Source organism: Dama dama, chromosome 2 (genome assembly GCF_033118175.1).
Source record: "Dama dama isolate Ldn47 chromosome 2, ASM3311817v1, whole genome shotgun sequence".
Taxonomy (NCBI): Eukaryota; Metazoa; Chordata; class Mammalia; order Artiodactyla; family Cervidae; genus Dama; species Dama dama.
The window spans coordinates 3,548,541-3,571,558 of record NC_083682.1 but is presented as its reverse complement, the minus strand read 5'-3'; the positions used below and the strand labels follow the sequence as shown (position 1 = coordinate 3,571,558).

The 23,018-nt window shown below is 50.3% G+C and overlaps 1 protein-coding gene across 2 annotated transcripts in view; it reads left to right on the top strand.

Moving 5' to 3' along the window:
- Nucleotides 1–22,690, top strand: part of PPFIA1 (PTPRF interacting protein alpha 1) — an 81,642-nt gene extending 58,952 nt beyond the window's left edge. Inside the window, exons 17-30 of one of the 2 annotated variants that reach the window (XM_061161543.1) lie at nucleotides 1,464–1,615; nucleotides 2,618–2,790; nucleotides 3,115–3,208; nucleotides 7,481–7,562; nucleotides 7,675–7,875; nucleotides 9,349–9,411; nucleotides 9,918–9,944; nucleotides 14,559–14,734; nucleotides 14,824–14,921; nucleotides 16,911–17,086; nucleotides 17,754–17,822; nucleotides 18,722–18,887; nucleotides 20,798–20,864; nucleotides 21,560–22,690. In XM_061161543.1, the coding sequence (XP_061017526.1) occupies nucleotides 1,464–1,615; nucleotides 2,618–2,790; nucleotides 3,115–3,208; nucleotides 7,481–7,562; nucleotides 7,675–7,875; nucleotides 9,349–9,411; nucleotides 9,918–9,944; nucleotides 14,559–14,734; nucleotides 14,824–14,921; nucleotides 16,911–17,086; nucleotides 17,754–17,822; nucleotides 18,722–18,887; nucleotides 20,798–20,856 (1,536 nt within the window). In that variant the 3' untranslated portion in view covers nucleotides 20,857–20,864; nucleotides 21,560–22,690. The remainder of the gene's footprint in view (nucleotides 1–1,463; nucleotides 1,616–2,617; nucleotides 2,791–3,114; nucleotides 3,209–7,480; nucleotides 7,563–7,674; nucleotides 7,876–9,348; nucleotides 9,412–9,917; nucleotides 9,945–14,558; nucleotides 14,735–14,823; nucleotides 14,922–16,910; nucleotides 17,087–17,753; nucleotides 17,823–18,721; nucleotides 18,888–20,797; nucleotides 20,865–21,559) is intronic. The other variant, XM_061161534.1, reaches the window with a different exon arrangement.
- Nucleotides 22,691–23,018: the final 328 nt, after the last annotated feature.

Here is a 23,018-nt window from a genome sequence, read left to right as displayed (position 1 = left end):
GACCCAGGGGCCTTACTCAGGAGGCGGGCAGTGCGGGGGGGGGGGGGGGGGGGGGGGTGGCGCTGGCCGTGGTCCTGACTCTGAGGCAGGTGTTTGTCTCCCTGAGTCCACAGTCAGCCCCGGTGTGGCACCTCCCCGCTCTGTTCTGTGTTGTTTTCTGGTTTTTATAAATGTTACTCTAACTTGAATTTGAGACTGATCCCTGTTCAGTTCCACGCTGATGGTTTCTAGCCTTTGTAGCCTTCTGTTGTCTGAGGGTCGTCGCTAGAGGTCAGGGGAGGGTGCCACTGTTAAATGAGTTCAGCGGGGTTTTGCACTAAGTCACTCTGTGGTCCCCAAGCTGCGGTGGGGCTGCAGTGGATCGGTATTCTTTACGGAATCCTGTTAAAAAGGCACAGGTTAGTTGCTCAAAACAACGCACTTGTTGTTTATAAATATGCTTGCCATGATTGTTTCATAAAACCTCCCCTGGCTTAACCATACACCCAGATTTATAAGTGAGACCTGCCTGAACCCTGAAGGGGTTAATCTGTTCCCCACACTGTTGCTACCACCATCTTTCCTGTCCTCACACCCAGGACCAGCAGAAAAGCTGGGACTCCAGGAGAGAGCATTTTTTTTAAATTAGTTTATTTTTTAATTGAAGGATAATTGCTTTATAGCATTTTGTTCTTTTCTGTCAAACCTCAACATGAATCAGCCATAAGGCACACATATATCCCCTCCCTTCTGAACCTCCCTCCCGTCTCCCTCCCCATCCCACCCTCTAGATGATACGAGATCATCTCTTGGTGAAGACCTAGGGGTGCTTTATATAACCACGGTGAGCAAATTACACTCGAACTGGGTGTCAGCTCTGCAGTGTGTAGCCCGCAGTCCATATGTTACCGAGAAATGCAAGCCAGACACGTTGGTGTTCGCATGGAGGGGTTCGGGTCCTTTTCTGTCTGTGTTTCGCTTGTTGTCATGGGCTCCGGTAACCTGCGGCCTCACTAAGGGTGATCTCGGGTGGTGGTACAAGCTGTGTCCTTTTCTCCTTCAAACGGAAAGGCCTGGACGGCTCTGCTGAGAGGTTTCTCACTCCTGCTCGTGGTCCATCTGAGCCTTATCTGGTGATGAGCATGGTCCTCTTCATCCGGGCAGTTCATGCCGTGCGGGGCTCGTGGTGCCAGCATGGCTCTGCTGTCCTGCCCCGCGGGGCCGTCCGCTCGCTGGATTCCAGGGAGGCTTGTCTCCGTCTCTGCCCTCGGTTGGGGGCTCCTGCTGCCCCATGGCCCCGCTTTTCTTGAATAAGACAGTCCTTTAAGATGGCATTAAGCCAGCACAAGGCTTTCTTTTGTACTTGGCAGAAAGCATATCTAATAGATTTTCAAATAAGTTTCTGGTTATAATGTTAAAGCCTGTGTGATTGCCTTTTTCGACAGTCCATTGTTACCAATTTTACACTTACCTCACTCCCTCAGCTGCCAGCTTCCCGGGAAGAGGTACGAGATGACAAGACCACCATCAAATGTGAAACCTCACCCCCTGCCTCGCCGCGGTCCCTGCGGCTGGACCGGCTGCACCCGGGGGCGCTGCACGCAGTCAGCCACGAGGACGTCAGGGACGCCCGCAAGTAAGCGGCCTGCACGCGTGTCGTCAGGCTCAGGAGCCCTGCGCTCCTCGTCCTGAAAGAGCTGGAAGGATGGTTTTAAAGGAGTCCCACTGGGTTCGGCGCCTGTGTTTAGTGGTGAACTTCAGGTGCTGGGGGAGAAGAGCTCAGTGGCCTCACTGATTTTAGAAAACCTGTGTCTCTATGGATTGACTCCTGTGGGAGCTTTCTTCCTGCCCTTACCAGAGGTCTGCCCGGTCCAGGGCAGGTTCCTGACGGTGACGGCTCCATGCCTCTGGGGTTCGCTCTTGAGAATCCCTCCCTTTTCCTCAAGGGTCTCCTCTCAGGAGCCTGTTTGTCATCCCCTGTGACTGACAGTGTCTGCATTCAGACCACCACCTGCTGAGCTCCCGGTCGCCCTGCGGGAGGTGGGGTGCGCTCGCCTTCTCCAGGATCCTCGTCACCCGCCGAGCAGTGTCCCTGAGGGAGCGTTGGGGCGCCCTCTGCCCCAGCGGGTCTCGAGTCGAGCCTTCCTCCTGGGAGAGCTCGAGTCAGGGCGTCTCAGCTTCCCAGGGCGGTCATTTGTGGCCGGGAGCCCGCATTGCTCGTGTGGGGTGTGGTTGGTGAAGGAGGCTCCACCGTCTGCCGTGAGGTTGGGGCGCGGGTGTAGCTGGGGGGCCAGTCCCATCAGTAGCTCGTGTTGGGGTGTGGTTGGTGAAGGAGGCTCCACCGTCTGCCGCGAGGCTGGGGCGCGGGTGTAGCTGGGGGGCCGGTCCCTTCAGTAGCTCGTGTTGGGGTGTGGTTGGTGAAGGAGGCTCCACCGTCTGCCGTGAGGTTGGGGCGCGGGTGTAGCTGGGGGGCCAGTCCCATCAGTAGCTCGTGTTGGGGTGTGGTTGGTGAAGGAGGCTCCACCGTCTGCCGCGAGGCTGGGGTGCAGGTGTAGCTGGGGGGCCGGTCCCATCAGTAGCTCGTGTTGGGGTGTGGTTGCTCAGGGGCGCCGGTTAAAAGACGTTTTCTCTCCCGAAGCTCGACCGGCTCTCAGGACGGGCCCGTGAGCAACCCGAGCAGCAGCAACAGCAGCCAGGACTCGCTGCACAAGGCCCCGAAGAAGAAGGGCATCAAGTCCTCCATCGGCCGCTTGTTTGGCAAGAAGGAGAAGGGCCGGCCCGGACACCCCGGCAAGGAGGCGCTGGGGCCCGGTGGGTGCCTCACCGTGGGGAGGGGGAGGGCTGCAGCGAGTCCCCCGCCCCGTCCCCACGAGGCTCCTGTCCCTCACGCTGGCATCCTTCTGGGAGCAGGAGCGGAGGAGGCGTCTGTCTTCTTGGTGGGTCCGTCCGCCCCGCCTGATTCAGGATCTCCCGAGCGGCTGGGCTGCCGCCCTGGAGCGCTTCCCCGTGTGGCGGCGTCTGGTCAGAAAGTTGGCCTTTAGAGCTCTCTGCGCTCTCCTCCGGCTGTTCACAGAAACGCCTGACTTGGCCCTGCCGGTTTCCTCTTCATGTCTCGACCACTCTGCTTCTTCCTAGCTGGTGTTTCAGAGACAGAAAACTCATCTCAGGATGCCCTCGGACTCAGCAAATTGGGAGGACAAGCCGAAAAAAATCGGAAGCTTCAGAAAAAGTAAGCTTTTCGTTTCTTGTCAACCTCGCTGAACAGTTTTCAGTTGTTCCTGGTTTTGAACTGATGTTTGCTGATTGAATGTGGCATCCTGCTCTGTATGTGTATTATCTTCCGAACGCTGGACCCAAAGCCTTCCTTAAACTGCACTTTCCAGAGGACCTAGAGCATCTGGGACTTGGGAAGGACTCACACATGGGCTTTGCGTCCGCTTCGGGAGGTTGTCTGACGAGGACGGGTCATGGTTCATGCCTGAACCTTGGGTCCTCACAAGTGTGCTCTGGGGTGTGGGGAAGCTCAGCTTTCCTGTGCCTCAGTTTTCCTGTCTGTGAGACGGGGACCATCGTAGTGTGTCCCTCGAGGGCTTTTACCAGCGTCTGCTGTGCAGATACACCTGTGTAGAGGTGATGAGGCGTCTTAAGCAGTGCCGGCCCCTAGCGAGTGGGATGCCCGTGGCCGGGGGCGAGGGCGGCCCAGCGGGACTTGCCGCCGGCTCTCGGGTTTGCTCCTCACGCCCGCAGGCCGACAGGAAGTAGTCGCTATGTTGCCCTTTCCTCCTCTCCTCCAATAGGTTCTGTATTTTTATCTTAAGAAGACTGTTTTGTAAGCCTACTGAGTTTTGATTCTGAGTTGTCGTGGCTCCAAAGGAGGCAGTAACGGGGGAGAGCTTCCTGCAAAGGAGCCGGGTGTGGTGGTGCCCCCGTGGCAGGCAGGGAGATCGCGTGAGCGCGTGTCTCTGGGTGCAGACCGTGTTCGGACCCAGGACAGGTTGTGTGTCGGGCAGCAGCTCCCTGACCAGAGCCCGGGAGGTGACCGAGCCTGTCCCAGTGAGCTGACAGGTGAGCGAGAGGCCTGAGCGCCTGGTAGCCTCAGGTGAGTGCGAACCTATGCGTCGGGAAGGTGATGATAAGGTGGAAGTCCTGGCCTCGAGACGGGGACACTGGTGGGCTCTGTGGTCAGTCTGACAGTGGGCAGAGCTGCCTGGCCGCCTGGAACCTGGGCCAGCCTGGAGCCCACAGGACCCTCCACCAGAGGCCAGTTTGCCTTTAGCCCTGGAGTTGCCTGTTAGTTTTCTTTTGTGAAATGTGCCTCATTTTAGCTCTCTTCTCAGAAACCCCAGTTTCCTTGCCTGAAATAATGTTGATGAAGTTCCGAATGAAATGTCCCTGTGGTTGCTCACGACACTGTAGGAAGGGACACTCAAGTCTTTGTTCCTGTAAGTGGAAATTTGAGGAAGCCACTTAACAGCAAAATCTGACATGAAAGTTGCTATGTTTGAACTGCATAAAAATATTTTAAAATAACTTGAAGTCATTGCCACTTGGTTTTATGAAACTTAATATGCAAACTAGGCCTTTTGCCTCCTGGGACCGCATGAGGAAAATTTGTCCTCTGGATTTTGCTGATGTGTTTTATTTCACATCCTCATATGTAACTATCACAGGAACACTGAGTTTGTGGCCCTGCGGCCCGCCCACCGCTGCTCCCGAAAGTTCACGTTGCATGTGGGACCCAGCGTAGTGTCAGCTGGCCAACAGGTGTCTCCGCGTTTCACACACTCCCTTGCCATTCTCAGGAGGTGTGCTCGAGCCCTCGGCGGTGTGAGGACAGAGCTCTGTTGGGCTACTTCCCCAGCGTGTGATTCAGTTACGTGTGGGGCAGGGGCGTGTGTGTGGTAGGCAGGTCTCTCTCGAGCTGGGTGTCAAGGTGAGCGTCTCACTCTGCGTGTGCGCGTGTGCTCTGTTGTCATGCGTGGCAAGTTCTGGGCTGCTCTGCTGGCTTCATAGAGAACAATTCAAAGTACAAAGATTTTTCTGACCACAGCGGGTAATCTCAGCTCCGTCAGTCAACTAGAAACAACACTGACTTCAGGGAAAATGCCTTATCTATACATGTGAAAAAATATTCCAGTTTTCTAGAAAAAATATCACTTGAATGTAGTTCAACGTTTATAGCATTATAGATGTGAGAATCAATTTGTTTCTCAAAACTATTTCTTTCTATTAAGCCCCAGTTTGTCTCAAAGGTATTCTTTTAATTGCTGAATTTACGCAGCCAGTGCATCCACTTTCAGAGTTTTTGAGGGCTGGTGACTCTCAGACTTCCAGGCTTTGTGGAAGCTCCCAGGGAGAGCACGGCGGGCGCGGCAGGCGCTGGCGGGCTGCGAGCAGTGGGGGCCACGGCCGCCGGGACCATCCGCGTCCCTGTGGGTCGCCGCAGCGTCTGGGCGTGCGGGCACTCGCCCCGGCCTCACGTGCCTCTGCTCTGACTGCTGTCTCTCCTCTTCCCCTTGGTGGACACTGCCGGGCGCCAGCTCGCAGGGGAAGCCGAGTCAGCAGGTCTGCTGGGCTGTGTGCGTCCCGAAGACTCCCCGTGGGGCTCGGCCCAGCTCCAGGCTCTGAGCCGAGCAGCGCTGCAGGAGTGGGGCGCGGTGTTGGCGGAGGGGAGCCCAGCGATCCCTCGTGGGAGGCGCTGGGCTGGGCGGACGGTCAGGCTCAGAAAACAGGGCCACACCTGTTGTCTGGGTGGTGCCACGCGTGTAGCGTTTGGTGAGCAGAAGTTCACACAGCCATCTTCTTAGGAAAGACAGCTTGACCGTGGTGCTCATATCCTGCTTTAAGGTGCCTGTTGCCATCCGCAGATGGTGAGGCTTTCTCTCCAACATATCTGTTCCCCATAGAATTCACCGTATTTCCGAAGGTCTTTCTCCTTTGACTCTAATTTTAAGGCAAGGAGGCACGCCACGTCAGTTTACTGCTAGAGCAAGCGTTTTAATGAATTGCACTTGGGGTCTCAACTTTGATCCTCGAAGGGGCAGAGGCGGTCCCAGCTCAGTAGCCCCGCTGTGTGGCCCGAGCAGGGTTGTCGCAGCGTTCCGCAGAGCAGGCAGCCCCCAGGCTCGTCTCTCAAGCCGTCTCTGTAAAGCGAGGTTTCAGCTGAGAGTGAGCTGGTGACAGCAGGGTGATGCAGTATCTTACAGCCAAGGAAGGAAATAAACCCCAGCAGAAGCCAGGCGAGTCTTCCATTTGCTTCTGGATGGTGGTTGTGGTTGGAACGTGAACTCCAAAGTGGTGTATGCCTTGCTTGTTCCCATGGGATATGGGAATTTAAAAAGTTTGCCTTTTTAAAAAACTCTCCTTGAGCTATTAAGGGGTTTCCCTGGTAGCTCAGATGGTAAAGCGTCTGCCTGCAATGTGGGAAACCTGGGTTCGATCCCTGGGTCGGGAAGATCCCCTGGAGAAGGAAATGGTAACCCACTCCAGTACTCTTGCCTGGAAAATTCCACGGATGGAGGAGCCTGCTAGGCTGCAGTCCATGGGGTCGCAAAGAGTCGGACACGACTGAGCGAATTCACTTTCACTTTCACTTTTTGAGCTATTAAGATACATGTTGTGTTTTCTGGTATAATTATTCCTAGAAAATATAATGTTTACTATTCTAGGAAACCGAAAGTTGCCTTAAAGGAACAGTTACTTGAAATTTTATGTGAAATATTTCGAGCTTTAACCACACATAGACTTCATAGTCTTAAGTGAAGTCTGATGCTATTTGAGTATATTGAAAAGCCACTGTGTATCTTCAGGGGATTCCCTAGCAGTCCCGTAGCTAGGACTCTGCACTTGCCCTGCATGGGGCCTGGGGTTTGATCCCTGGTTGGAGAACTAGGGTCCCGCAAGCCACATGGCAGCACAGCCAAAGAAGAGTAACCAGGGCCTTAGTTTAGCACATGGCCAATTAGCTGAACGGCGCTGTAGGAGAGAAGCAGCCCCCACCCGCCCCTTTCCTCGCATGCTGTGTTAGTGTCCTGTGTTGAAAGTCTGCGTTGCCCCGCGTGTGTCTGCTGTGAAATGCTCTGCCTCCCTGAAGCCGCCTCAGGCACAGGCTCCTCTGCTCAGACCCCGCTGTGGTTGCCTCTTCTACAGATGCGCCCTCATTGTCTAGAGAGGGCAGAGTGGATATGTTTTTCCTTGACTATCCTACCTTGGTTGTGCAGACTCCTGAATTCTTTAAGCTTGGCAATAACTCTTTCATCCTGGAAGGAGGTGATTCTGTAGGGAATTGCAGGGACTCCTTCAGCATTTCATGACTCAGGTATTCTTTGTAATATATCTGAACTGCCATTAAGTAGATGGTTTAGAAGATTAAAGGAACATGATGAGATACGTACTATTTGAGTTTTGAAAAATGTATGAAGAGGATAAATACTTAGGCTAACTTGTTTTATATCCGTGTGTAGCGGTGATTCTTGAATTTTGAATGTCTCGTTACTTGCAGGCACGAGTTGCTCGAGGAAGCCCGGAGACAAGGCTTGCCTTTCGCACAGTGGGACGGGCCTACTGTTGTGGTCTGGCTGGAGGTGTGTGAGCGCCCCCCAACCCCCGCCCCCAACCGCACCCCCGTCCTGGGCCGGGTGTGTCTGTCCCTCTGCAGCCACACCTAACCTCCCGCCCTGTGTCCCCCGCCCCCAGCTCTGGGTCGGGATGCCGGCCTGGTACGTGGCTGCTTGCCGAGCCAACGTGAAGAGCGGCGCCATCATGTCCGCCCTGTCGGACACGGAGATCCAGCGTGAGATCGGCATCAGCAACCCGCTGCACCGGCTGAAGCTGCGGCTGGCCATCCAGGAGATCATGTCCCTGACCAGCCCCTCCGCCCCGCCCACGTCCAGAACGGTACGCCGCCCCCCTTCCATAGGGAGAGTTCGCCCCCCGATTGTGTCGCTTCCGGGGTTCTCTCTACAGGCATCCACTGTTCCAGCTTAAAGTTCTAACATTCCAAACCATGACAGCTTTTCATTTGCAATAGTTGTGTTGTTAAAAGATGGATTATTGAATACTTCAGACTGTTTTTGTAGCAGCTGGGCTACAGTGGCATTGTAATAGAGAAATGGGAGTCTTTGAAAACATAAAAAAGGGACTTTTTGAAAATGTGAAAATTGTAAAAAAGGAAGTTTTTGAAAATATATTGTAAAAAATGTAAATATAAATGTCAAGAAAGTGAAGGAGAAAAGGCTGAGCCCGCAGGCTGCCTTATTTTCCCCTTATCTGACTTGCCCAGCCTGTCCGCTTTGGGAGGCACAGATCCTGAGCTCTCAGGGTTTTAAGAGTCCGTACATCTGCCAGTTCACACCAAGTCGTATCGTGCTTATCCACGTTTCCTCCACGGGGGAAGACCTTGAAAGTCCTGTAGGAGGGTCCTCCTAGTTGGAAAAGTTAAAACGAATCTGGTGGAAATGTGGGTTGCTGCCAGGAGATGAGGGCCGGCCTGCTCCTCATTTCTCGAGTGCAGACTCAGGACACAGCTCAGTCCCCACGCTCGGTGTATCCACCCTGGAGAGGAGCCCTGGCGAGGAGACGCGGCCTCTCAGACGCACCTGCACTGGAGCAGGTGGGGCCTGACTCAGGCTCGTCCGTCTTCCTTGTCTCTACGTGTGCGCGTGACGGTGGTGAGCTCACCCCGCACAGATGCGCCTGTTCTCAGGGTATCCGCTCTGCTCTCTGAGCCCTGGAGGGTTCACCAGAGCCACCTTTTGAGACATGAAGTCGCTGAGGGTTCCCCGGAGGTTCTATAAAGTGTCTCAGGAAAGGGAGCTTCTTAGGAGTTCAGTTAAATGGGTGGTGCCCTCACCGTGAGGAGCCTGCCTCCCATGGGATAGTCCAGGAGCCCGCCTGCCCCCCCGGGGGCTCCGCTGTCTTGGCTGGTGATGCCGCGGAGTGCCGTTGCCGGGGCCCCCGCAGCTTCCTCTGACAGAGAGAGACCCAGTCCCTGGCGGGCACCTGCTCAGGGCCATCCCCCCAGAACCCAGAGCGGGCCGCTGACTCCGTCTGGGTGAGACCCTTTAAGCATGTCGCACTGGGCGTTCCTTGAGCGTTCCTCGCTGCTCTCAGACGTGGGCAGCGTGCCCTGTTCTCTCGCGGTCTCGCCTGGCTCAGGCGGTCAGCACGCAGGCGGAGCGCTTGAGCCCCTCTCTGTGTGGCTGGGGCGCAGTGCTGCGGGGAGCTTCCAGGCGCCGGGGCCAACGCGGGGCGGTGGGCAGCCGGCCTCTGCCCCCGCCCGCACCTCCCGCCCCGGCTCACGTGTCTGCCACCTCTCCTCCCTGTCACTGCTGCCCTTGCCTGGATGTGGCCGGCCGCGGGCCCCCCTAGACCACAGGAAATGTCTGGTTAACGCATGAGGAGATGGAGACGCTCACGGCCACGCCACACACGGTCAGTCCCGGCCCCGCGCTCGTCTCCCTCCCCGCGCTCGTCTCCCTCCCCGCGCGGCCCCGGGTCAGGGCGGCGCCGTTCCTGGCCCTTTTGTGGAAAACAAATGCCATTTCATATTCAGTTGTTCCGGATAAGTATCTCTGTTAGGTATTAGTTAAACGTACAAACAGTCCGTATTTTGTCTTGTGTTGTATTTGTTTCAGGAACTTTAAGTTGCTAGACTCGTTTCCTGTAGAATAGACTCGATGCCTGTCTCCTTCCCAGGAGACCGCGGTTGACCCTGGGTCCTAGTGTTCTCTTTTGGGGGTGCCTGCCGGGGGCGGGGGGCTGCTCTTTGCACGAAGCGTTGGGTTGTGGCCTTTGCATGACTCTGCCTGCCGCTCTGCCGCTGTGACCCTTGTCTCCCCCAGTGCGGTTGCCCTCCCTGCAGAGTGAACGTGCTCGCGTCCCCCGCTCACCAGTACTAATGGTTCTGTTCTTTTGCATCCCTAACCACGTAACATCAGGAGGATGAGGAGGGAAGCTGGGCTCAGGTTGGAGACTTTCTGTAATGTATTCTTCACTATATATACAGCAACAAAAAGAGTTGGAGGTTGAGAACTTGTAATTTACTTTTCTTAACGTTTTCAGTATCTTGATTTAGTCAGAATACTGTTAATGGTTTGAAAGCATTAGCCAAAGCAAAGCACAAGATTAAAGAGTACGTCTCATGGACAATTTTGAACATTTCTGATAGTTAATTCTCCTGGACGTAAATCACTTTGTTTGACACATGTTCTTTCCTGCAAAGCCCCGTGGCTTCGGCGGCTACTCGGGTAATGTATTTCAGTCCCGGTGGGGTAGCGTTAGTTACGAGATCAGCTAATGAGAAAATCATATTTTAATAAATTTCCAACCCAAGAGATGCCATAGAGACTCTGCCTCTGTCGGTATTTACTGGACTGTCCTAATCCTGTGTGTTCCAGAGTCCTTCCTACTGATGGAATTCTCAGAAATTGAGCCCACTCCTGCTTAATGCACATGTTGAATTTTTAGGTCCCCAGTTCAACTCAAAAACAAAAGCTCTGTCACAACTGTTTTGCAACCTTGCTTTGAGACAGTTTGATTAAAAACAGTGATTTTCCTACCTGTGATCCCACCGACTTTGTTCTGTGACACCTGACAGTTCAAAAGTCTACCAGGTGTGGACAAGAGATCGCCTGAGGGGCTCACTAGTGGCAGTGCTGTGTATGGACCCTGAAAAGATACCTGTGTAACCAAAAAAGCAAAGGGAATTCTGAATCAGAGTGTTCCTGACTACAAATTGACAGTTGAAACACCCATTTCCCTCTATTTGTGCTTCCAAAGTAAAGCCAATTATGTCAGTTTTAACAGAAGAGGAAAGTAGCTATAATATGATTCTGTGAACTCCCCCGCCCCTTGACTTAGGTATTCTGTGCCACTGCTCCAGATAAATATCCTCATTAATTGTTTAATCCAGTCAACAATGACCATCAGTGAATTTAAAAGAGCGCATTTCACAATTACTTAAACATCAGTGTATTTCACACTAAGAGGCAGAACTTTGCCTGCATCATGGGAATTAAACCGGCATGGAGATTAAGCTGAGCTTTTGCTTTTTGCGATGGAAATCCAAACAAGGATGAGCCACGCCAGTGACGCCAGCATTGCTGAGTTGTGGTCTTCAGCATACGCGAGGACCCCTTTCTGTGAAGCCGTCAAGGGCAGATGGTGTAGCCTTCGTCTCCCCTGTGCTGGCACACAGTGACCTGCTCCTGAGCCCAAGGGAAGTTTGAGATGGCCCAAGGTGTGGTCAGAGCCTCTGATGTCTTAATTTAGCCAGTGGCATCTCCCAGGGGTCTGCATAGGACTGTGATACCCACTGGTGGTACCAGATTGGACAGGATCCATGCCATCTCTCTCACCTTGTTCAGAGTTCAGAAAACTGATCTGTGTTTGTGACCGTTTCAGTGACGGAAAAATAGACCCTACAGAGTCTCTTCTGCCCCAAATGTTCTCTGATCATGAGAGCGCCCTGTTGTGTGCTTTTCTTCCCCAGGCTGGGGTGACAGCCCAGGAAATGTGGGTCCCCCGGGGGCTGAGCCTGATCCGCCCAGGAACTTACATTATCGACCACTAAAGTGTGACTAGAGCATATAATGAGTGAACAAAAATGAGGAGGCGTCTGCTTCCATGGAATTCTCTACTTAGAAATGTCTTTGCATTTTGTGTCTATTTAAAAATACATAACCAGCAAGTATGAAAATAATACCAGATATTCATGCTATAAATGTCAGGCCTGTGAGATGAGAGTTGTAACTGAAAGAGTGAAAACGTGATATTGTGATGATGTCTAAAAATGTTTCGTGTTTTATTTCCACTCATGATTATTTATAGAAATTTATTTTCTACTAGAAAGTCTTTTTTTTATTATTATTAGAACTTGACTGTTCTTGTTGGAGTTTCAGTTATTCCTTCTAGCTTTGTTGGTGTAAATAATAGATTAGAGGCTGTATTTTTGAGACAGAACATGGTGGTAGTCAAGAGGTATTATTTCCAAGGATTCCATAACGTAGAGAATTCCTCAGAACATAGCTTAGTCTTCTTGGACTGAAGAACATCAGGTGCCTTCTTTGGAATGTGTGTATACACATGTCATGTGTTTATTTTCATTGTGCAGACCTTGCACATGTTCCATTAGCTCTATCCCTGAGGATTTCATTGGTTTTGATGACATTATAATAAAGCATAGTCTTCAAATTTTCAATTTCCGGTTTATTTCTAGTATTTAGAAATGCAGTGCATTTTCGTATGTTGACCTCGTACCCTGCAACTTTGCTGAAGTCACTTTCATGCTTGTAACTGTTTTGTCAGTTCGTTTTCCATGTTAATCATCAGGTCATCAGCAAATACGATTGTATTGCCTTTTCAATCCATATGATTTCGATTTCCTTTTTTTGTCTTGTTACGGTGGCTAGTTCCAGTCAGAGTTGGATAAAAGCCGCGAGAGCATACATCCTTGCTTGCTTCCTGATCTTCGGAAGAAAGCACCGTGTGATGTCAGCTCTACATTTTCTGTAGATGCTGTTATGAGGTTGAGGCAGTTTTCTTCTGTTCCTAGATTGCTAAGATTTCCATATATCAATGATGAATATTGTCAGATGCCTTTTCTCTATCTTTTGAGGTGATACTGTGATTTTTATTTTCAGCCCATTGATATGGTGAATCTCACTGATTGTTTTCAAATGTTGGCCCAGCCTTACATTCTTGAGATAAACCCTGCTTGTCATGATACCTTGTACTTGTGATGGATTAGTGATTTCCTAATGTGTCATTAGGGAATTCTGCATCTTTGTCTGTGAGGATATTGATATTCTTGTAATGTTTGTCTTGTTTTTGGTATCAAGAGAGTTCTGGCCTCAGAATGAGTTAGGTGTTTTTTCCTTGACTATTTTGGAATGGTTTGTGTATAACTAGTATTTTCTGCATAAATGCTTGTTAGGATTCACTAGTAAAGCCACTCAGGGTAGAGATTTTGTACGTGTGGATTGATAAGAAGATTTCTGACTACAAATTCGAGTTTTAACAGATGCAGGTTATCTGTTTCTTGCTGAGTGGCTTTCATAGGCTGTGTCTCAGGGTATTTCATCTAAGTTGCCTAAAGTTGTTCACAGCTTACCCCACGCTTTCCACATCTGAGGATCTGTACTGTCGTCCCCTCTTTCATTCTTGATTCTGGTAGTTTATGTCTTCTCTTTTTTTCTCGATCACTCTGCTTTGTCAGTTGTATTGATATTTATGAAGAACCTGATTTTAGTTTTTTCGTTTCATTTTGTTCCTCTGGTTCCTATTTCATTGATTTTTGCCCTTTCATTTTCTTTCTGCTTGCTGTGGATTTCATTTGTTTTCTTTATTAAGTTTTTTAAGATAGAGATTTACAGTCTCTCTTCATTTGTGTAAGTATTTAATATTATCAGTTTCCCTCCAGGTACTGATGTAGCTATGTCCTGTAGCTTTTTAGTATATTGCATATTCACTTTTATTCACTTCAAAATATTTCCCACTTCACTTGCGATTTCTTCTTTGACACATAAATTATTTAGAAATATGCTAATTTCCTGATGTTTGGGAGATTCCTGGATATCAGGGTTTTTTTAGTTTCTAATTTAATTCTGTTGAGATGAGAAAACATACTTTGTATGAATTTAGTCACTCTAAGTGTGCTGATATTTGTCTGTCTTTTGAAGAGTGTTCCATATCCCCTTGAAAAGAATGTTGTCACTCTGCTGTTGGAGGGAGAGTTCTATAGAACGTCAGTCAGGCCAAGTTGGCTGACACTGCTATCTAAGAGGGCTTCCCTGCTGGCTCAGATGGCAGTGTGGGAGACCTGGGTTTGATCCCTGGGTTGGGAAGATCCCCTGGAGGAGGGCATGGCAACCCACTCCAGTGTTCTTGCTGGAGAATTGTTTAAAGGCTTCTACATCCTTCCTGACCTTGGTTGGTTGTCTGTTTTGGCTTCCTTGTTCAATCAGTTACTGAGTAACTCAGAGGAAGATTGAGGTCCCTGACTATAACTGTGGGTTTGTCTTTTTTCTTCTTTCAGTCCATTTAGTTATTGTTTTCCTTATCTCTTTTTTTTAAACCTGTTTTTCACTTCACTTAACTGACTTTGAAATTAGCAGATGTTTTGCTAAAGAAATTTAGAAAACAAAATGTTGAAAATAAAATTAAAGCCAGCCAGAGATACTTTTAGTGAGTAGAGTTATGTTGATCCTTCAAACTTGTTCATGAGTCGTGACTATTCTAAGTTGATATATTATTATATATAAAAGCTATTTCAGAAAATTAATATGTAGTCAGTTACAGTTTTATCATGGTTTGGTCAATAGGTTAAATTTATTAACACAGATGAGTCATAGACTTTTAATGGTATAATTTCTTTGTATAAAACTTTGCCAGCAAATTTAAAAGGTAGCAAATAAAAGATCAAATTATTTTGAAGTTATGAGCAACAATGTTGTCTTTAGCTTAGCCATTGAGAATATGTAATTTGTTAAAAATCCATTTTAAAGATGGTTTAAATGGCTCTTGTGACTGCTTCCATGGGTTTTGTTCCTGAATTGACCGTCCTTAATTATTGAAAGCAGACCCTCGCGTACGGGGACATGAACCACGAGTGGATCGGCAACGAGTGGCTGCCCAGCCTGGGGCTCCCGCAGTACCGCAGCTATTTCATGGAGTGCCTTGTGGACGCGCGGATGCTGGACCACTTGACCAAGAAAGACCTTCGCGGGCAACTGAAAATGGTTGATAGTTTTCACAGGTCAGTCCCTGCAAGTCGTTCTTACTAGTTGGCTGAGAGATGTTTGCCTGTGGCCAGGTCTAAATTTTTTCTTTTTCTCTTGGAAACAGAAACAGTTTCCAGTGTGGAATTATGTGCCTGCGAAGGTTGAATTATGACCGAAAAGAACTGGAAAGGAAAAGAGAAGAGAGCCAGAATGAACTGAAAGGCTAGTACAGTCCTACTTCTTGCTTCCCAGTGTATAAGCCGCCTCAGTGATTTCCTATTGGAAAGAAAAATTCACGAATGCTTTCCGTGGAGAAAACACACCTCGCATCATTACAGGGGTGGGGGATGGAAGGGAGTGTGTTTGAGATCGTCCTCTGTGGCCCGAGAACTTGGGCTCTGTCCGTGGGCTCGGGTCGGCCTGCAGGTTGTGTGTCTGGAGGTGAGAGCATTCCCCACGGCTCTGGAGGTCTCCCCCTTGCTGGGCCGTGTGCCCTGTTCGCGCACAGATGCTGCCGCACGCCGCGGGCAACTCCGGAGCCAAGACGAGCACGGCCTGCGGTGCGCGCTTCAGGTGTGAAGGACACTGCTCTGGCCTCTTGTTAGAGGACTCGAGGAGGCAGCGTGGTCCTGTGCCCAGGCCGAGGGCGTGGCCTTGAAGCTGGATGGGAGCGTCTCAGCTGGACAGGGAGGGGGCGGAGGCATTTCAGCTCCACGGCGGGTGGGGAGGCCGGAGGGGCCACGGGCTGTCCATGCAGGGTCTCCCTGGGGGGGTGCCTCTAAGCGCCTGGGTGCAGTGGAGCGATTTTAAATAAGGTGTTAGCTGTAGGACTTCCCTGGTGGTCCAGTGGGTTAGACTCATCCGCCTGCTAATGCAGGGGACATCAGTTCGATCCCTGGTCTGGGAAGATCCCATCCGCCATGAGGCAGATAAGCCCTCATGCCCGCGAGCCTGGACTCCACAACAAGAGAAACCACTGCAATGCAAAGCCCGCCCATGATGACTGGAGAAAGTCTGCGCACAGCACCAAAGACCTGTCACAGCCAAAAATGAATAAAATAAATTTTCAAAAAGGATATTAGCCATTAAGCTCAGTGTAAGACCTCCCAGAATGTTCAGAAAATAGATCATTGATAACAGTAACAATAACAGGACCTACTGAACGAGTCCAGGCACCTTCATAGTTTCCTTCATTTAATCCTTACTGTAGCCCTGTGCATGTAAGTGCTGTTTTCATCTCCAGTTTTTACTAAGAAGGAAATTTTAAAAAATGGTTGGAATGGTTGGCCTCCAACTAATAAAAATAAATGAAAAAATAAACAAAAATTAAAAAAAAAAAAAAATGTTTGGAAAGGTGGCCCTTTTGAAGGATCGTCTTGCTGTGATTGAGTTCATTTGAATCATGAAAAAACCAGGAGCCAACATTTACCCAGACAAGGGCATTGGAAGTGAAAGCTGTGCGTCTGTCTCGTTTGTTTTCTGAATCCATTTTAAACCTTTTTACACTTGACACACGCTGTCTTTGAAAGTCATTGGTGATCAGCTGGATATATTTGTACAGAGCAGCTGTTTTTAGCACTCTACTAGAGTAAATTTTGTAACTTATTCCTTAACTAAGATCTTCCCCCCACACACAGATCTCTAATATACTGGACAATATCTTTATGTTTCTCTCTTTTTAAAATGAGACAACAAAAATGACTTAAAGAATAAAGGCTTTGAGATTATAAATGTGAGGTTTCTGTTGAATTGAGCAAGGTGTCCAGATATGGTACTGAGTCCTTTTTGTGATGGGAAAAAAGTACATCAACAAACACTCAAAAAAAAAAAACAGACACTCAAGTCTGTGTCTGAAACATGTTCCTGCCTGGTGCGCATTCACGTTCTTGTCTGTCCTTTCCTTTCTGATCCCTGGATCCTCGTTCTCTGTTCCCTGGAAATGCACATGATTGCTTCATCTCTCGCGGACTCGCTGGAAGAATGAGGTCCAGTGGGACAGTCTCCGTTAGGACGGAGAGGGGCCGGGACATCAGTGTCCGAGCGCAGCAGGCTGGCTGTCTGCCTGTGGGGCCGTGTCCCCCGGCCCTTGGGAGGCCCTGGCTCTTGTCAGGAGCTGAGGGACAGCATCACGTAGGACTCCTTTGCTGCAGCTGCAGGTGCGTGAGGGGAAAACAACTTTCTGAGGCTCCTTTCCAAATTTGTTCCCTGCAGACGTGCTGGTTTGGAGCAACGACCGAGTGATCCGCTGGATCCTCTCCATTGGCCTCAAGGAATACGCGAACAACCTCGTCGAGAGCGGCGTGCACGGGGCGCTGCTGGCCTTGGACGAGACGTTTGACTTCAATGCGCTGGCCCTCTTGTTACAGATCCCCACGCAGAACACACAGGTGCGACTAGCCGCACTCGGGCCCAGCGAGCAGGCCGTCTCCCGGTGCAGACGCACAGCTGGCTCCCCGAACGGAGACCAAACCTGACCCTCAGACAGCTGGTCCCCTTGTTGCTCGCCAAGTCCCTCCCAGGATAGTCCGCAGTCAGAGACGCTTCATACCTCATGTTCGTGCCTGCCCACTTTTCATTCTCTGTCGGAAGCACGAGAGTCTTTCATAAAATAGGGGAGCTTTCATTCACGGCAGTGTGCTGTGAGAGTGACATGTACTTAGTTCTCAGTGAAAGAGATGACTGTGTGTGTGCCACGTGAGGTTTTATTAATTTTGCTTCTGGGGGTGATTGCCCTGTGTGCTGCTTTTTGACTCGTGGGCTCATTTGAGAATGGGGGGACTTTGTGTTCTTCTCCAGAAGGCTGTGTATCTTGTGTCAGTACCGTGATCTCTCCACCAGCACCAGCCCACGGGGCACACTTGGTGTGTAATTTCCAAGAGACCCCGGCTCCCTCTTCTCAACACCCCCTCTGTAGACACCACGTTAAGCCCCTGACTTCAAACAATGTCACAGTTGAATTTTTTTTTAAGTCTTGGTTTGAAAAACAATTGTGATGTGCTGATGTTCAAATGAGATTGTTGAAAGTTTCAGGGTGCTGTTTCTTTATAATTTCAGGCTCGTGCTGTCTTGGAAAGAGAGTTTAACAACCTCTTGGTCATGGGAACTGACAGAAGGTTTGATGAAGTAAGTTTTCAGCTTAATGATTTTTCAAGTTGCCTTAATGTAAATTATTTTGTTACACTTGTATGAGCCATGTAGTCATGGTATCTCTTCTAAATGTGGACATAAATTAACTTTACAAGTTAAGCTTTGCTCTTAAAAATTAATTAACAAATGAATCATTTGAAAACTAGTATCTTCAGTAAGATAAGAGAGTGGGTTAGTTTTTGTTTTGGGACTTTTGTGGTTTTTTTGCTATTTAACTTTTAGTACCTCTCAAAAATGTTTTTTATCTTAAAACATTGGTTTCCGCTTAGGAATGGTGTCTGTGAGTTGTGTTTTGGGGAGCAACTGGATGGCCTTATTCTATTCCAGGGCCCGTGTGCTAAGGGGCTGTTTCATTAAGTGTATTGAAAACAATTAATTTCCCCTGACACACAACCATGACTCGTTCACTCCCATACTATAGTTCTCTTCATTGGACCTTAAGGAAACTTGAGTTTGACAAGGAGAATCGGACACCTGAGAAGCATTCATTGGCTCTGTCCCAACGTGAGACAGAAGTGGTTACAGCTCGAAAATGTTTCCATGGCAAATGACAGTGTGCTGTAATATACAGCAAGAGGCGATTTCTCCAAGATGAGAAGTGAAACGTGCTGTCAGGAGGAACGTGCACCCGGGCGGTCCAGTCGGGGTCCAGTCGGGGTCCTGGCACATGCATGTTACGTGTGTTACCTGTTAATGTGTGCCGTGCTCCTCTGTCCCCAGTTTAGGCAAATCAGTCACACGGTCATCACAAATGGGGTCCAGTACACGTGGACAGAAGTGCAGTAGCAGACTCAGCCATTTTGAAGGGCTGGCGGCTTTTTGTTTTTGTCCTTTGTTTTAAAATCTGTCTTGTTTTCTGTCCTGTAATTTCCCAGGATGATGATAAAAGCTTTAGGAGAGCACCTTCTTGGAGGAAGAAATTCAGACCAAAGGATGTCCGTGGCTTAGCTGCCGGGTCCGCAGAGACCCTGCCCGCGAACTTCCGGGTCCCTTCCTCTCTGTCCTCACCCTCGGTGCAGCCAAAGAAGATGCAGCTGGACGGTAGGTGACAGGTCGGGCGGCGGGCGCGGCCCGGGCCAGAATGCTGACGAGCTGGAGGGGCCTGCTTCCCAGGGTGCGGGGCTGGCTGTTTAGCGCCATTGCATGCCCGAGGGTCAGTGTTGTCCAGTGAACCCTAACATTTGTTTATAAACGTTTAACAGTCATGCTTTTTTTTTTCCAAGTTCTTGTCTGGTTGAATATTAGCATATTCTTGCAACTAATAAAACTAAGGCTCACGTATGTTCTCAGAGCATTAGATTGACCCCCGTGCTTGTAAAGATGTGTGTGTGGCCAGCAGCGCTCAAGAGCTCTTTCACAGAACAGCAGGGCAGCTCTCAGGCCACACCAGTCGCCCCTCAAGACTCTCCACGTTGGGAGGGTGGCCGAGTCCCTGTTAGTGACAGCGGCGTCCACCTTCCCATCCTCCCCCCGTCCCCGCCATCGTCGGCCCCTTGCACATTGTCAGTCGATGGGGCGGAGGAAGAAGGTGAGGCCGACAGAGGTCCTCCCCCAAGTTCGGCTGGGCTGCGAATACACCAGCCTTGCAGTTGTCCTTTCAAACCCAGCTCTGGTTTTCCCTCTGACAGCCTCTCTGCCGGAGAACGCCGCTAGTTCAGGCCAGGCGCTCAGGGCCGCTGTGTCCCCACTTGATGGCCAGATAGACGCCAGACAGCCTGGGCCAGGGTCAGGCTCTGTGGCGCAGGAGGTGCCCTGTGCACACCTCCCCCGCCCCGCCCAGTGTCCCGTCTGTGACGGGGCGACTCAGCGGCTCCTTGCTCCCCGGCTGGCTGTGCGGCCACACTGGGGGATCCCAGAGGGAGTGTGCGCTCACCCCCTGGGAGCGGGCCCGGAGGGTCTCTGTGGTGCCCTTTTTTTCCTATTATTAGCCCTTCCCATGAGTAGATTTCTAAGCTTTGCTCTCGCTTGCTCTCACAGAGCAAAGTACATTTATGTAAAGCCTTTGCTAAGCTGTGCGCTTTCGGTGAGCGGGCTTACAGGGAAGCTGCATCGTCTCTTCACCAGAACTCAATATTACGCTTAAGCATGGGTGGGGGAGACCCAGTGACTCCTTTTTTAAACAGCATTTTTCTTCCAAGGAGCATGCAGCTCATTTTTACAAATCTTAACTGTATGTAGCTTAGTTTTCAGTTGATTGAAGAGTCTAAGTGCTTGCTTTTTCATTTTCCATACTTGTTATAAATCCAGCATTTCCGCAGCAGATGCACGTAGTGCCGTTGACATTAGAGTTTAGATAAATTAGAAACAACCCTAGAAAGAGGTGTCGGGAATATAACATGTGGGAGATGGCCTTTTACAGACCTCGTGAGATAGGCAGGGCATAAACTGTGTAACGGGGTGTTTTCGCATCTTTTGCAGTTGCGTGCAGCAGGTCTTGGGGGCTCTTAGACTCAGAAGGGTTCAGACCGGCGAGCTGCTCCATCAGCAGCCCCTAGTCTTCAGCCCTCTCTGGAGCCCTGGCCAGAGACTCAGCAGATGTGCTCCTGCTGGGCCCAGGGGAAGACGGAAAACGTTGAATTGGGAGCAGCGGGTTTCTGCTAGGGGGTTATGGAGATTTCTTACTCAACTTGGAGCAGGGGTTGGGGCTGAACCAACGTCAGTGGTGCCGTTTCCAAGGGCGGCTGAGACTGAGTTTCCGCTTTCTTAGATCAGCCTCATCCTCTGCCCTCCGTGACGCCGCCTGGGGAGAGCGGCCCGGCCCCCAGGACAGCAGAGCGCGGGGCTCCAGGCTCGCTCTCTCTGGCCCATCCACCCTGTAGAAGTTCCCCAGACCCTCAGTAGGAGTGGGCGCTGCTGCGGGTGTGAGTGTGTGTGTCCTCGAGCCCCATGTGACGTTCCATGACTAACCGCACGCTGTGTTTGCACGCTTCCTCCCGTGCTCGTGGGACCAGGCAGCGTGGCGGGAACGCAGAGGCTGGATTCCGCCACAGTCAGGACTTACTCCTGCTGAGCGCCGGGGTGAGTACAGGGCGGCCTGGCCCGCGGGGGCGCGGAGGCCTCGCCCTGGGAATGGAGGGTCCGCGGGTCTCTGGAGGTCGGCCCGGGAGAGCCCTCAGCGGCAGAGAACGTGACTGGCGCCCAGCTGCCGCCGCAGTGGTCAGAGCAGGCCCAAGTCTCCCTCGGTCCTGTGCGCGTGGGTGTCCCTCCCACCGCGGCAGTGCTGCCGGCCATGCCCCACGTGCCCGCTCTCGGAGGGAACAGGGCCCAGAGCATCAGGGTTCACGAGGCTGCCCTGCCCTGGCCTCTCGTTTAGAGGCCAGCGTTTCACACGGAGGTGCACCGGCATCTGGGGCTCAGCCGCCGCTGAGGGGCGCCCTCCCTTGCAGGCGCTGCTCTGGGTGGTCCCCTGGGGGGTCCGGCCTGGGAGCCCGGCCCTGCTGGAGCCACTCTGAGGGCAGGAGGGTGTCTGCTCTGTCCTGTTCACATCTCCGCTAGAAAGCTGGATTGGGGTTTAATTTTTTTTAGCAGCAGCTTTTAGCTATATGTCAGAATAAAGTCAGCCACGGAGTTCTCTCCTTGATCTGCTTGGTCCTTCATGTTTCTCTGAGTTCTCAAAGCCCCAGAAGCCCAGGATGGGGTGGGTGTGTCTGAGGGGCAGGGCTCGGGCAGCAGCCGCCGCCCCAGGACTGACGCGTCTGCGTGTTTCTTTCCAGTTTACCCGCACTACTTCTACAGGTGATTACACAGCGTCCAGAATACGGCAAAGACGGCATTCTGAACTCGATGGAATCTTTAATCTGTTCATACTTGCTATATGGACCCTAAGATATTTTATTACAGAGTTTTTAATTAGTGAAAAATTCATGAATACCATAGAGAAAATATTTTAGAATTTAATGTTTCTTATATTTATGTAAACTTATGACTTCATTTATATAGTTACTTACTTTTTCTTGTATATCCAGGCTATAAATATCCTTTCAGATCAATTCATGTTCTGATACCTGATTTTAGTCTTTCAAATGAATGTACTGTAATGCTTGTATGTATAAATCCTATGAACAAATATAGGGCTTTTGTAAATGATGCATTTATTGTAATTATTCTTGTTTAATTTTTAAATGATAAACCATGAGAGAAGGGGTTTTACTGCGATTGTAAAATCGTCATGACACGGTGTGCATTATCCTTCCAGAATGTAACCAAGCTCTCCAACAATCACTCTGAAATGAGCAAACTTAATTTCAACCAATTGTTGTTGTATTTTAACGACTGACCTAAACTGTACTTTTTCTAGCAAGAAAATGCTTTTTCTCTGCAGCGTGAAGAGATTTAAAAGTACTGGGTGTTAAATGTGAGCTTCTAGTGAAATCTGGGCTGAAAGGATGACTAGAAGACTATGAAAATCTCTCCCGCAACCTGGTCTCCGTGACCCGGATCCCTCGTCTCGGGTGACTGGCAGAAGCCACGAGCTGGGGAAGAGAGACTAGACGGGGGTGGAGGGGGTGGGGCCTGGGCACCCACAGCCCGCTGTGCCCGCCGTCCCTGCCCTCCTCCTGGGAGGCAGGGTCAAGGGCGCCGACTCTTCGAGGACCAATCATTACGCCAGTGCGCTGGCCGTGAGGGCGCCACACCCCGACCGACAGCATGGTGCAGCTCTGACAAAGGCCTTATTTTTCTTATGTAAATCATCTTTTTACATCTGTTTGTAAACATGTTTAAAGAATGGACCTAGGCGTACATTTTTAGATTTTGATGACATAGCCATTTTGGATTGTATAAGTAGCAAATGTAACTTTTACTTTTTCAGCGGCACATTAAAAAGCCAGCAAGAGATGCGTTCAGATCATGGTGCGTTATTTATTATGCAGCTGATATCTCGGTAGACAAGAGACGGCATGTCTCTTTCTATGTGGGTCCCGCCTTTAATTTACTTGTACAATTCATTGTTACTGTTCTGTTTTTCTATTAATCTTTTGTGAACTTCCTGAATATGTAACAAAGTATGTACAGTCTACTTTTGAACTATTTTTATCACAGTATTATTTATTGCTTTCTTTCAATAAAGTACTGAAGCAAAGTTTCCCACTGCCAATCAGGAGTGCCGAGGGTAAGCTGTACTCTCACTAAGAACAGGCCAGAGCTGGTAATGGGAGCCCGTGTCATCACGCC